The sequence below is a fragment of the Suncus etruscus genome, chromosome 18 (assembly GCF_024139225.1).
Source record: "Suncus etruscus isolate mSunEtr1 chromosome 18, mSunEtr1.pri.cur, whole genome shotgun sequence".
NCBI classification, from domain to species: domain Eukaryota; kingdom Metazoa; phylum Chordata; class Mammalia; order Eulipotyphla; family Soricidae; genus Suncus; species Suncus etruscus.
This window is the reverse complement of record NC_064865.1, coordinates 27,495,782-27,510,148: the sequence shown is the minus strand read 5'-3', so window position 1 is coordinate 27,510,148 and position 14,367 is coordinate 27,495,782. Positions and strand designations below refer to the sequence as shown.

Below are 14,367 nucleotides of genomic sequence, written 5' to 3'. Positions count from 1 at the left end.
TCTGCACAGCAATGCAGATGTGCCTCACACACTCCTGCATGGTTTTTCCATCCTTGTTGGTGGTCCCACAGGGCTGTGCCATAGGACCTGTGTGTGTGGCAGATTCCTGGTGGGTTCCTATATCTAGGAGCATGTTATTCCTCTGCCATCACATAGCAATGAAACTCTCCTAGATGTACATCTCAGAAGCTAACACTCAACTGTACATGATGAAGGCTCTGTGCTCAGGACTCACTCCTGGAGAAACTCAGGGACCAATATGCAAAGCAAGAGCCCTGATAATATCACTCTGGTCCTCACGCCTCTTAGTGATGCTCCAACGTCCTCTCCTGAGCCTCCTGCATACTTCTCTGACCTTATTGTAGTACCCTCATCACCCACGCTCCACCCAAACAGGGCCCTGGTCATGCCCTCCACCTGCCAATCTTCCCTTGTTCCTCTTTCTCTCTGTTGTTTTTTCAAATATAAACTTCACCAAGAGTGATTTTCTCTTTTAGGTGGGGGATGGGATAGGGAATTAAAACCTGGGCCTCACACCTCTGAGACAAGCTCTCTACACCCTGCTCCAGACACATCCTATATTTTCCTTTCAAATAGACACACAGGGAGCTGGAGAGATGCCTGGCATGTGGAGGCCTGGGTTCAATCTCGGTTCTGCACAGTTACCCAGAGCACTGCCAGGTGTGGTCCCCTCAAAATCACAAAAATAAGACATGTATGCATGCACCCCTCACCCGCCATCTGCCGCCTTTCTTGCCTTTTCCTTTCCTTTGCTTCCTCCTGCTAGTTTTCTTGGAGTTGAGACTGTGCATCGAAAACTATAGTCCAGCAGCGTGGTCCCTTTTCAACCTTCGCTGCCCTTGAAGTGCTTCTGTTCCACACACTGGGCTTGTGTCTCGCCTAGTGCTCTAGAATCCCTCCCCATGGAGACAGAGGTGTCATCTGATTGCTCCTGCTTTTGCAGTAGCCCCAGCACAAGACCAACCTGACTCAGAAGATGCTCAACAGCTATTTGTTGGCTGAAAAAATGAACTTATGAACAGCCTGGCCCCAGACTCTGTCAATGATGTTTTCCTGTGCATTTTGAGGGTGGGTGTTTTGGGGCCACATCTCGTGGTGCTTAGAGAGCCCAGTAGTTGGTTATTACTCGCTATGTTTATTTCCTCTGGTTTGAGCAGTTCAGTCTGGCAGCTCATGCTCTCTCTCTCTCTTTCTCTCTCTTTCTCTCTCTTTCTCTCCTCTCTCTCTGATCCTGTTGACTCTCGCTCTCTCTCTCTCTTTCTCTCTCTCTCTCTTTCATATCCTTGGTAACCCACATTAGATTCATGTAGTTACCAAATACCCAACCATCCCCATCCCACACCAATTCAATCAGATTTGGGGTAATTTTTTTTTAATGTTTGGATTTTTTTTTACATGTTTACTATTTACTTGGTTAGTGTGGGAGGCCACATCCAGCAGAGCAGAAGAGACCATGCGGTACCCAGGACTAAACTTGGGGCCTCCCCAGCTCAGGCTAAAAAGCACATTATGACCACAGCACCAGGTTTTCAGGGCCGTGCTGGTGTTAGCAAAGAAAGTTCCCTGTCCCAGGAACCCCCAGTCCTGGCCCTGGAGAAACTGAGGTACATGGAATACATGGTTGCCTCTACCACATAGGAATATGTTTCATGAGGCCCCACCAGGACACGCGGACTGGGCAAGGATAAGTGGATGGGTCTGTCAAGATAGTACGGCAGGTAGGGCTTGTTTGATCCCCAATACCACAGATGGCTCTCCTGAGCACCACTAGGAGTGATCCCTGAGCAGAGTCAGACATAACCCCTGAGCACTGCTAGGTGTGGCAACAAAACAAACAGACAAAAAAATGAATTAGAAATCATTTGAAAGCTCAGCTGGTGGGAATATGTCAGAGGGCAGAGTGGGACTGGGGTGCAGCTCAGTCAGACAAGTCCCCCTCCAGGGTATTCCCCGGGCTCCAGCCGCTGGCTGCCCGCTCCATGGCCTTCACCCATCGACCCCTCAACTCCTCACTCTCCGCCTTGAAGGTGTAGGACTGGCCTGACTGCTGCAGCTGGAAGAGACGAGGGTCTGCCTGAAGCCCCGAGGTCACCTGGTAGCCCAGCAGGGGGATGGAGGTATGAGCCCGCATGTCCTGGGAAGAGACCAGGGTGTCTCAGAGCCCCCATTCTGCCTCAGCCATATGCCCACCCCTCATGTCCAAACCGAACCCCACAAAGTTCTATGTACTCGCTGCTCCGCAGCCCTTTAATACCGATCCTTCAAGGACCACTTCCTCCTGGGACCTGGTCTCCCACCCCTATACAGTATTATCACACCCTCATTACCTGAGGGGCAGCATAGACATAGAGCACCAAGGGGTCATCGCGGGGGATCACGCACCAGCCCCTTGGGCCACTCCGGCCCCACCTGTCCCCCACCAGCTGCAGGAAGCTGCACATGATGCTCTGTTCTGCATCCACAGCAGAGCCTTTCTGGAAGGGAGAGAGGCGGGAAAGAGCTGCTGACTTTCTATAGCTAGGCTCAGGGGGGCTCTCCAGCCCATGGCCCTATAGCGGGGAACCCTGGTCAGCCTGAACTCAGGCAGAAGTGGGGTGGAATGGGCTCAGCATTTATATGCTATCCCCCAGCAGAAGTGAGGCCCGATGGGTGCTGTCTGCGCCCTCCAGGAGCAAGTGTGGGGTCTAAGGACATGTTCAAAAGGCAGGGGAAGGTGGAGAAGAGACATAGAAAAATAGAAAGGGGCTAAGTTCAGCTGGACTGGAGAGGCAGGACTGCACTGACCTTCCAGGAGGGGCAAGGAGGAGCACCCAGCCCATGTCTCGGTACTCTGCAAACATTGAGGGTTTCCCAGGTGCTACCTCACCTCAAGGGAAGCTCCCAGGGGCAGAAAGGGCTCCACAGGAAGTGGAGTGTGACCTGATGGTCTGCCTAAGCAAGTCTTGTCCCCGAGTGAAAGACAGTTTCCTCTGGGGTTCAGCCATAGTCCCCACCCTGGGCTTGGTCCCCAGCACTGCACAGTTCCTAGACCAGCGATGAGCGTTTTAATGGCAAAGACTCATATGCAGTCCTGTCCCCAGCACCGCATCATGAGACTGGTTGGCTGAGACTGGTTGGGAGAGAGCTGCAGAACTCGGGAGCACTATCGGGGAGTACTCCTCCCACCCCAAACCCTCCAGTTCAGAGCTGGAATCGTCCAGCGCCAGAACCTCAGGCTCCTGAACCAGCAACTCTGGCTCTTTTGGCCTCCCATGATGGCTGGGGACAAGACAGGGGGGTCACATAGGAACAAGCCAGAGGCCAGGCAATGAGGGGGCATGGCACAGAGGAAAGTAGGGGGTAGTGGGGGTGGCCAGGAGGGATGCAGGAGAGAGAAAGGAAGCACGGCTCTCCATCCCGCCCCTCAGCTCTGGAACGATGCCTGCTGGCCTGTGGGCATACTGTGTCTGATGGGAAGAGCACCCTCACCTCCAGGATGCCCCGCTTCTTGTCCTCCTTGTCTCCAGGGAGCACGTTCCCAGTAAGGAAGGTGTAACAGTCCAGGCAGACGCGGTTAGGCCTGTTGTCATCATACTTGAGCTCAGCCCGGTAGTCGGAGCACCGGGCACACACGACCTGAGGAGGACAGGGGAGGGCTGGGGCCAGGGCCAAGCCATGGGAGGGCCAGTCCGCAAAGTGGCTGTGTCTGCACTGTGGTCCTGGCATGGGAGGCAGCTGCTAGGAACAGGAGGAGGGGGAAGCTTGCTTTGGGAGAAGGACAGAGGCAGAGAAAGGGACCCAGTGCTGCCTAGAGGACTGCTCCAGGGTGGAGCAAAGGCTTTGGGCTCCCCCAACTGGAGAACTGAGACCAGCCCCCGAGTTGATTCTAGGTTTGTCCTATGCACAGTTGCCTCTGGCCCACGTGTGCAGGTGTTTGGCTCCCTCTGCTTCTCACCTGGCTTTCCAGCTGACCTGTACCACTAGTGCAGAGGGTGGATCTTTTTTTTTTTTTAATTTTTTTTTTTTTTGGTTTTTCAGGCCACACCCGTTAGATGCTCAGGGGTTACTCCTGGCTATGTGCTCAGAAATCGCCCCTGGCTTGGGGGGACCATATGGGACGCCGGGGGATCGAACCGCGGTCCTTCCTTGGCTAGCGCTTGCAAGGCAGACACCTTACCTCCAGCGCCACCTACCCGGCCCCCAATTTCTTTCTTTTTTTTTTTTTTTTTTTTTAATTTTTGTGTCACATTGGCAATACTCGGAAATTATTCCTGACTCTGCATTCAGAAATCACTCCTGGTAGTTCTCAGGGTTTCCTATAAGATGCTGGGGATTGAACACAAGTGGGTGCATGCAAGGCAAGTGTCCTGCCTACTGTGCTATCTCTTTGGCCCCTGAGAATTGGACTTTTATCCTGACCTGACATGGGTGGAAGGGAAGGAAGGCTTGCCAGGAGTTCCCAATAAGTAGAAGCAAGATGGCCTCCATGAGCAAGTCATATTTTTTTTTCTAAAGTCCCCAGTTTATTTTCAAATGCCTGCAAGGGCAGGGAGGCTCAATGATAGAGCATTTGCATTGCTTATGTGAGGCTCTGGGTTCTATCCCTGCTATTAAAAAAAAAAAAATGAAACAAAAAACAACCAAAAAATTCTTCCTGCAAATTTTACCTTCCATTGATTCAGGATCCAACATATTTTAGAGAATTAGTATGAAATGAGATCTTGGTGGATTTTTGCCACTTTTATGTGTAATTCATGGAGGAGCTCAAAGTTGGGGTAAGCAGCCGGAAGAGGTGTGAGAAGACATAGGAAAAAAAATAGGGAGCAGCCAGTGTGATTTCCAGGAATACTGGAGTGGCCTGGAATCCAGGATGTGGGGGTTGACAGGAGGAGATAAGGGGAGTAGGCTGGTCTCCTGCTTACAGCAGAGCCCCGGGGAGGGGCCAGGGAGAGGCTGCAGAAGGCGTGGCAGCCCCACCCTCTCCAGGATTCCTGTCTGGCAGGCGGGCAAACAGAAACTGGCACTAAACCACCGAAAGGATGACTCACCTAACACACAGAAGCACAGGGGCACCCGAAGGCCCGAATCAGGACAAGGGGACTGGCCCCATACAGGAGCCTCAGTGATGCTGGGAGAATTGCGTTGTATTGATGGTTTTATACTAAAAATGTTACATTTTTAGATTAGCATATACTTATTTTATCCTCCACCAACTTTTGGGTTGGACCACATTCAGTGGTGTTTAGAGGCTACTCTTGGCTCTACATTTATGGGTTTTTCTCAGAGAGTTTTTAGGGGACCATGTAGAACTGGGATGGAGCCTGGATCTCCCACCTGCGAAGCCTGAGCTCAGCCTATTAAGCTTTGTCTCTGGCCCACCAACTGTTTTCGTGTGTGGGCAGATCAGGTGTTGGACCATACATGCAGCGCTGAAGGGTTATTCCTGGCTATGTGCTCAGGGATCACTCCTGGGACAATGATAGTACAGTAGGTAAGGCCATTCGCCTTGCATGTAGCAGACCCAGGTTCAATCCCTGGCACCTCATATGGTCATTTAAACCTGTCCTGGAATGATTTGTGAGCACAGAGCCAGGAGTAAGCCCTGAGCACTATCAAGTATGACCCCAACACGGAAGACAAGTTAAGAGGAAAATAAATAAACCCCAACTACCCACCACTAAACTCACAAGTTGTCACCAAATTTTCTTTCCTGAACCACTTGAAAATAACTGACAGCACTCACCCTTAGATATGGAGCTGGCATTTCCCAACAACAGGGCACTCTCCTGACTAATGATAATGTCAGGTTGGCACTCAGGGATTTAACATGGGTCTGATATTATTATCTCTAAATAGCTCATAATCAAGCCCCCTCCCCTCCAGTGGCCCAGTAACATTCTTTTCTTTTTTCTCCTTTTTTTGGAGGATGACCACACCCGGTAGTTCTCAGAGGTCACTTCTGGCTCTGCACTCAGAGATCGCCCCTGGCAGGCTCAGAGGACCCCATGGGATGCCGGGAATTGAACCTGGGTCTGTCCTGGGTCGACCATGTGCAAGGCAAACACTCTACCACTGTGCTATCACTTCGGCTCCCTGTAACAATTTCTGTAGACAGTTTTTTTTTTGTTGTTGTTGTTGTTCTGTGGTGTGGGTTCATACCCAGAGCCTCACACATAAAAAGCCTGAGCTCTGCTGCTGAGACACAGTCGTGGTCCTATAGCTGTTTGTTTGTTTGTTTTGTTCTTTGTGGCACCAGAGACTAAGCTCAGGGCCTGAATATGCAAGACAAATGCTGTACTACGAAGTTCCATGCCCCACCCCACCCGCCACCCCCTGCCCTGCTTTTGTTTCCTGAGTGTCTGTCCCAGGATCCTACGGTTCATTTCATTGTCAGCATATTTTTCTCCCATGCACCTGAAAGCCCAGAACCTGAGTATCACGACATGATTCTTTGCGTTTCTTAGGATTTCTGACTCTGCTCATAATCTGGGAAACTACATATTGACTCAGCTCTTCGAGACATGAGTCAGCAAAGCCCCAGGTCCTTTCTATTTGCTTGAGGATGTGACTCGTCACTTACAACTACACCCAGGTGTGTTCTGGTCCTAAAACTTGATTGCAGTTTTACACATGTCAGGGCCACCTCCCTGACTGGCCCCAACCTGCCCAGCTGGTGGCCTCCTTTCCCCGGGGTGGTCATGAAACAGGTCACAGAGGCTTCCGTGTTTGCAGGTTCCAGGGAGGGTGTGTGATGTCCACAGATGCTACGGGACCTGCTTCTTAGAGCCCAGATGGGGGAGGAAAGTGCACTAGCTGCTTGCTTGATCCTGGCTGGGGGGATGGCAGAGCTATTGAAGAGGAGAAGGATGGAGGGAGGGACTGGACTTCTGAGCTCTGCAGGTGGATCCTGCCACATCTCTGCAAGTGGGTCTCCTGATTCTCAAGGCACAGGTGTGGAAACTGAGCCCACTACACAGCCAATGACCTGTTTCAGTACTGAGGTATTGACCACTTGTCTAGAAAGGAGGGTCAGTTAGCCAAGGACAATTGTGAACAAAGGATATTGTTGGGGAGGGTAAAGAGTTGGGGCACATGAGTAGATGGGAGCAGGCCTGAGGAGGGCCTGAAAAGTTTGGATGTCACCTCATGCTGAAATGGGAGATCACCTCTGGTCCTGGATCTAAGGAGCCTGGGAATGGTGCCAAAATAGCAAGAAAAATGGCCTGGTATAGGTTACTTTTGGGGATTGCTGGGAGCAAAAAAAGACTGTGAACAGTCTTTTCCCCTGCAGGAGGAGGGCGAAGCAGATTTCATTTCAGGCCAGGTACTGTGAGGTGATAGCCATGCCTGGCACAGTGACTGCTCATTGCTTCTGGGTTGCATTGGTGGGTGGTTGGCAATAGTGAGGGGCATTGGCCATGGGTTACACTGGAGGGTGAGTTGCAGTGGTGACATGGTGGGATGAATCAATGGGTGGGTGAGTTATACTGGTGGATGGGTTGCACTGGTGATGAAATTCACTATTGTGTGGGATGCACTGGTGGGTAGAATTCATTGGTGGGTGGGATGTACTGGTGGGTGGAGGCATTGATGGTGGGGGTACATTTATGGGTGCACTTCACTGGTGGGAGTGAGGCATCAGTGAATGGGTGGCAGTAGTGAATGGGCTGCTTTGGTCATGGCGTGCACTGTTGGGTGGGTTGCATTGATCACAACCAGCAGAGCTGGCAGGGAGGGATGGCCTAGGTCAGGAAGTGGAAGCGGGGTGCTGGCAGCAGTACTCACGTAGCCACAGGCCCGGCAGTGGTGGCGGCGGCGTGTGAGAGCGTTGAAGGGCTCCCTGCAGCGCATGCACATGCTCACCCTCTTGTCGCGCACCCACAGCGGTGCCCTTAGGCCCAGCTCTTCAGCCTGTATCTATGGGAGGGGACATACCTCATGACTCTCCGCATGCCCTCCCTGGGGTCAGGGACCTCTGCCCTCTCACTTATGGCAGGGATGTGGCCAGGGTGCTGGACAGCAACTTCCACCTAAAGCCAACTACAGATGACATGGTAAGCTAAAGATTATTAACCCCATTTTACAGGAGAGAAGACTGAGGTCCAGGGAGGTTTCAAGTAACTCTATGAAGAGCCCTTGCAAGCCAGAGCTCAGGTTTGAAAGTCCCAGACTCTATTGTGCTTTCCACAACATAAAACTATCAAGACGTCAAATCCCTCCTAGGAAGGTGGCAAAAAGAGGCTCCCACAGAATTTGAAGGGGTGAGCCAGAGCTGTAACTTAGTGGTAGAGCACATACCTTGCCTGTGCGAGGCCCTGGATTCCATCCCTGTCATTGCAAAACAAACACAAAAAAAAAAAAACAAAAAATTTCTGGGATCTGGGGATGCAGCTTAAAGGACTGGAGCACACATGTCATGCAAATGGAAAGTCCCAAGTTCAATGCCCTGCAGCACATGGTCATCAGAGCACTTTCACATGTGGTCCCAAAACCAAAACACTCTTTTCATCCTCAGCATTCCTGGACTTATTCCTGGCTCTGTGCTCAAGGGTCACTCCTCTCAGTGCTGGGGAGCTGTTATAGAGCTGAGGATAAGACTCTAGCCACACGCAAGGCAAGCACCTCAGTCCTTCTCTCTCTCTCTCTCTCTCTCTCTCTCTCTCTCTCTCTCTCTCTCTCTCTCTCTCTCTTCTCTCTCTCTTTCTCTTCTCTTTCTCACTCAATCTTCTCTCTCTTCCCTCTCTCTATCTTCCTCTCTTCTTTTTTTTTGGTTTTTTTTTTTTTTTGGTTTTTTTTTTGTTTGTTTGTTTTTGGGCCACCACCAGCAGTGTCAGGGGTTACTCCTGGCTGTCTGCTCAGAAATAGCTCCTGGCAGGCACGGGGGACCATATGGGACACCGGGATTCGAACCAACCACCTTTGGTCCTGGATCGGCTGCTTGCAAGGCAAATGCCGCTGTGCTATCTCTCCGGGCCCCCTCTCTTCTTTTTCTCACTCTCTCTTCCTCTCTCTTCCCTCTCTCTTCCCTCTATCTTCCTCTCTCTTCCTCTCCTCTCTCCCTTTCTCTTCTCTTTCTCACTCACTCTATCTTCCTCTTTTCTCTTTCTCACTCTCTCTTCCTCTCTTCTCTTCCTTTTTCTTCTCTTTCTCACTCTCTATCTTCCTCTCTTACCTCTTTCTTCCCTCTATCTTCCTCTCCCCTCTCTCTCTCTCTCTCTCTCTCTCTCTCTCTCTCTCTCTAATTCCTTTTGCTAAATGAAGTGCTCTGGCACCAAGTCTCTGCAGAGCCCAATACCAGGATAGAAGGGCTTTCACTGATCCTTCCTGCTCCTCCCTCATGCCTCCAAACCAAAGGAAGAGCAGGGACCAGAGCAAACCCTGTCATCTGTGAAGGTGGCAGACAGACTCCCCATACCTCCTCCTGGGGGTCTCCTTCCAGGCCCTGAGCCGCAGCCTTGAAGCTTTCATTCCTCTTCTCGATTTGATCAATGGCAGCTTGGAAGGCCTGGTGAGGGGAGTGAGGGGTCATGGAGGCTTGCCCGCCCAAGCAAGAGCAAACATGCAGATTCTAGGCCAGGCCACATTGGCTGACTGAAGGGGAGAGAAGCCATTAAACCCACCTATAGGTGTGAAAACTTGAGTTTCCAGGACTTAGTGACTTGCACAGAGGCCACCAGGCTAAGGCAGAGAGTGGCGGCGGTTTCACAGGAACCAAGCACTAAGACCTGTGCAAGAGCGCACGCACGGACCCATGCACACACAAATGCACACACACACCCATGAAAGCACTCGCACGCAACGAAAGCATATATGCACGCACCCATGCACGTGTGCACGCACGAACTAACACGCACGAGCAAAGATGCATGCCTCAATCTGCATCATGGGAATTGAGGGACCCTGCAGCTTTCTGTACCTGCATCCAGGAACTCATTTCCTCCTGAGACCTGCTTGGAAGGGGATCAGGGATTGAGGGGGGCGCTCCCTGCAGTTTCCCCGTCCTGTCCTCTCCCAGCCCTCCTGCCTACCGGGCTTGCAGTTCCAAGGTGCGCTGCTTCCCGGACACCAGGAAGGCGTGTGGAAACTCGGCGTCATTCAGTTCCCGGACCTGCTCCGAAAGGGAAAAGAAGCGCTAAGAGGTATCACCTCACCCACCCACCCAAATCAGCTTCTGGGGTGGCGGGAGGCAGAATGTGCCCCTCAGCACTATTGGAATTAGAGGGATGGGAAGTGGGGAGTGGGTTCTTCCCACCCCTCACGCTCCTTCTGAGCAGAGCAAATGGGTCCCCAAACATGAGATCTGGAGCATCCTGGCCCCTGACATTTTCTCAGCAGCCCAGTTGGCATGGTGTGAGGTAGGGGTGACCATTCCTGGCAAAAGATTTCCCCAACATGAACATTACACCCCAAAGGAGGGGCTGGGGGGTCTCAAATGAGGGCCTAAAATAAAACCCACCACTCCATACAGTAAATGAGGGAGTTGATTATCCAATTAGTAGATGCCATTCCCCCATCCTCTGCCCAGCACATTCGGACCCCTAGGCTACAGGGAACCTACCCCAGCCAGCACTTTCTTTGATTTTTGGGCCACACCCGGTAATGCTCAGGGGTTACTCCTGGCTATGCTCTCAGAAGTCGGGGGGGCCATATGGGACACCAGGGGATCGAACCGCGGTCCATCCTAGGCTAGCGCTGGCAAGGCAGACACCTTACTTATAGCGCCATCGCTCTGGCCCCATCCAGCACTTTCTAGTACCAGCCCCACACTCCAGGCTCTGCCATCCTCCTTTAAAGGATCCACTCCCACCCCCACTCCAGCAGTTCCAACCCATTTTTCCATCCCCAGCCTCAACAGCCATGCTGTGCCCCTCAACAGCTACAGCAGTTTCATCTGGTCAAGTGTCCACATTACCTACCAATTTACAAGAAATATAGGGGGGCCAGGGAACTGTCATGACACCACAGGGGCATAGGCAGCAAAAGCAGACTGGGAAATATCTGACTTCTTAAAGGAACGAATTAAAAGAGAGGAAAATGAGTGGAGAAGTTCGAGGGTGGGAGCAAGTCACAAGTGTTGTAAGCAGACGTGCGCTGAGCAGTCATTTCAGAGACTGAAGGAGGACCAAAGGGTCTTTCATCATTAACTCATGGTTACTCATTTGTTACATGTGATGATCACAGCACTTTTGGCCACAGCCAGCTGTTGTCAGGGGTTTCTCCTAGCATTGTGCTCAGGGATCACTCCTGGTAGGTTCAGAGGAACAGTGTACCAAAGATTAAACCCGAGTCCACTGCATGCAAAGCAAGTATTGCTCCAGCTCAGTACTGTAAGAGTTTTTTTTTTTATCTATTGCAGAGACATACTGGAGTATTTATAGGTGGCGTATTTATTTATATCTGAGATTTACTCTGAGTAATCCAGGGGAGGCAGGGACAAGAAATAGCTCAAGTGGGAGAGCACGTATCTGATATGTGAGGTCTCGAGTTCTATCCCTGGCTACCAGTGCCTCCCCCGTCCCCTCACACACACTAGCACTATTGGGAATGGCGCAGGTGGTCCCTGAGCAAAAGCAGGGGTGGCGCCTATTTAAAAGAACAGAGCTGGGGCTGTATGACTCAGAGGTAAAGTGTATGCCTTGTATATATAATAATGGCACCATATTAACATGCGTGGATACACACACTCACACATATATATATACACACAGGAAGTAAAATTAATGGAGAACATTGATGAAATAAGACAAGTTATGGATGTGGAAAATTGTAGAAGTAAGGTGACAAGAATATGAGAATTTATTGTGCTTTTTTCTTACTTTATAATATCCAATAAGAGGTGGGCAAGAGATATAATATAGGGGTAGAATGTTTGCCTTGCAGTGGCTGACCTGGATTTGATTCCTAGCACCCTATATTGTTCCCTGAGCTCTGCCAAGAGTGAACCCTGAGCACAGAGATAGGGATAAAATTTGAGGGCTGTAGTGATAGCACAGTGGTAGGGCATTTGCCTTGTATGCAGACAATCCAGGACAGACTTGGGTTCGATCCCCAGCATCTCATATACTCCCCATGCCTGCCAGGAACAATTTCTGAGCACAGAGCCAGGAGTAACCCTTGAGTGCCACTGGGCATGGTGTGCCCCATAAAAGAAATATGCTCTGAGCACTGAGAGGTGTAGCCCAAATCATCCCCCTGAAAAAAGGTCCTAATAAGTTAAAGATAGGCATGAGATGTGGGTCAATGTTCTGCAGGTATGAGGTCACAAGTCTGATTCCCCAGTTCTGGCCCACATCACTAGGTGCTGCTCCAGGCTCAGCGGGTGATCCCCGGGCCACAAGTGCAACCAAGGATGGGAGCACCACTGTCAAGTGAGTGACCCCCATAATCAAGTGTGTGACCCCAGGACAAATGAAATCCTGACACAACAACCAAGTTAAAGGGGGCAGAGAAATGACTTAAAGGGTTGAGTACATGCTGTGCAAGTGGAAGTTCCTGAGCACTGCTAGATGTAGCACATAAAAAGGAAAGGGAGAAAGAAAGAAAGAAAGAAAGAAAGAAAGAAAGAAAGAAAGAAAGAAAGAAAGAAAGAAAGAAAGAAAGAAAGAAAGAAAGAAAGAAAGAAAGAAAGAAAGAAAGAAAGAGAGAGAGAGAGAGAGAGAGAGAAAGAAAGAAAGAAAGAAAGAAAGAAAGAAAGAAAGAAAGAAAGAAAGAAAGAAAGAAAGAAAGAAAGAAAGAAAGAAAGAAAGAAAGAAAGAAAGAGAGAGAGAAAGAGAGAAAGAGAGAGAAAGAAAGAAAGAGAGAAAGAAAGAAAGAAAGAAAGAGAGAAAGAGAGAGAGAAAGAGAAAGAAAGAGAGAAAGAAAGAGAGAAAGAAAGAAAGAAAGAAAGAAAGAAAGGAAGGAAGGAAGGAAGGAAGGAAGGAAGGAAGGAAGGAAGGAAGGAAGGAAGGAAGGAAGGAAGGAAGAAGGAAGGAAGGGGAAAGAAAGAAGGAAGGAAGGAATAAAGGAAGGAAGGAAGGGAAGGAAAGAAAGGGGCAAGAAGAGGAATTCTTCACAACAATATTGGGACACATTTATAGCCCTCAAGTCTTGAAAAGAAACGGAAGATTCAGAAAGGGCAAAAGTTAGCATAGCTAAAGTTACACATCATCTAAATTGCAGAATGAAGATTCTCACTCAGTATTTTGGGCCCCAGAATAGGTAAGTTGGAGGGAAAAAAAAAAAAAAAAAGATTTCCTCCCACCCCAGGAATCCAGTAAGCAGAGTGGAGTCACAAAGGGAAGCAAAGCCCTAGTCTGAAGAGCATTAACGTGGGCAGTTGCTGCCATCTGACCAGAGCCCCCAGTGCCTCCCTCTCTTGCAGCTCCTGCCCTGCACTGACCTGCCCTTTCAGGGAGGCCTGCCCAAGAAGAAACCACGTAATCACCTCCTTCTTCCTGGTGCATCAGCTCAACCCTTTGGGCCCTCAGAACCAGACTGTTTCCTTGAGAAGGGCCTGATGTGCCTGGGCCCCGGGCCCTGGACCAGGGAAGAAGCTGTGTGTTTACTTGGGTGGAAGGAAGGGCTCAGGGTTCAGGGCAAAACTGGGGCAAAACAGGATGAAGTGGTGTCCCCGAGGCCAGTTAGGGGGTCTGAGTCCACCTGGGAGAAAATCAGGTAAGACTAGGTGAGATGGTCTAGAGAGCAGAAGGAGGAAGAAATTTGATGACATTTAATAGGTAAATGGGAAGGGGCCGCAGAGATAATACAGTGGGTAGGGTGCTTGCCTTGCAAGCAACTGGCCCAGATTTATCTTCAGCATCTTTCTTATCTGGTCCTCAGAGTCTGCCAAGAATAAATTACCGTGTGTGTGTGGCCCCCAAACAAACCAGAAAAAGATAAAGGGCACTGAGGGGATGCCATCCCTCCCTCTCTCCTCAGAGGGGTCTTAGAGGGGCATCTTTTTTTTTTAATTTTTAATTATCTTTATTTAAACACCGTGATTACAAATATAATTGTAGTTGTATGATTACAGTCATGTAAAGAACACCCCCCTTCACCAGTGCAGGATTCCCACCACCATTTTCCCAGATCTACCTACTCCTCACCCCACCCACACCTGTACTCGAGACAGGCTTTCTTTTTCCCTCATTCATTCACATTGTTATGATAGTTTTCAGTGTAGTTATTTCTCTAACTGCACTTATCACTCTATGTGGTGAGCTTCATGTCATTAGCTGCACCTACGTGGGAGGATGGGGGGAAGTAAGGGTTGGGACTGAGGCAGTAAAATATTAAAAATGACTTTGTAGGGCAGTATCAAGGTTCTGATACAAGATGGATATTATGATATATAGAATATATGCACACAGTACTATCAATATGAAAACA

The 14,367-nt window shown here is 50.0% G+C and overlaps 1 protein-coding gene across 1 annotated transcript in view; it reads right to left on the bottom strand.

Annotated features, from left to right (window-relative positions):
- Positions 1–1,908: 1,908 nt before the first annotated feature.
- Positions 1,909–14,367, bottom strand: part of FGD2 (FYVE, RhoGEF and PH domain containing 2) — a 49,334-nt gene continuing 36,875 nt past the window's right edge. The window contains exons 11-17 of the mRNA XM_049765345.1: positions 10,029–10,108; positions 9,917–9,947; positions 9,416–9,505; positions 7,786–7,917; positions 3,490–3,636; positions 2,349–2,495; positions 1,909–2,155 (exon numbers count right to left, since the gene is read on the bottom strand). Coding sequence (XP_049621302.1) covers positions 1,940–2,155; positions 2,349–2,495; positions 3,490–3,636; positions 7,786–7,917; positions 9,416–9,505; positions 9,917–9,947; positions 10,029–10,108 — 843 coding nt within the window. The 3' untranslated portion in view covers positions 1,909–1,939. The remainder of the gene's footprint in view (positions 2,156–2,348; positions 2,496–3,489; positions 3,637–7,785; positions 7,918–9,415; positions 9,506–9,916; positions 9,948–10,028; positions 10,109–14,367) is intronic.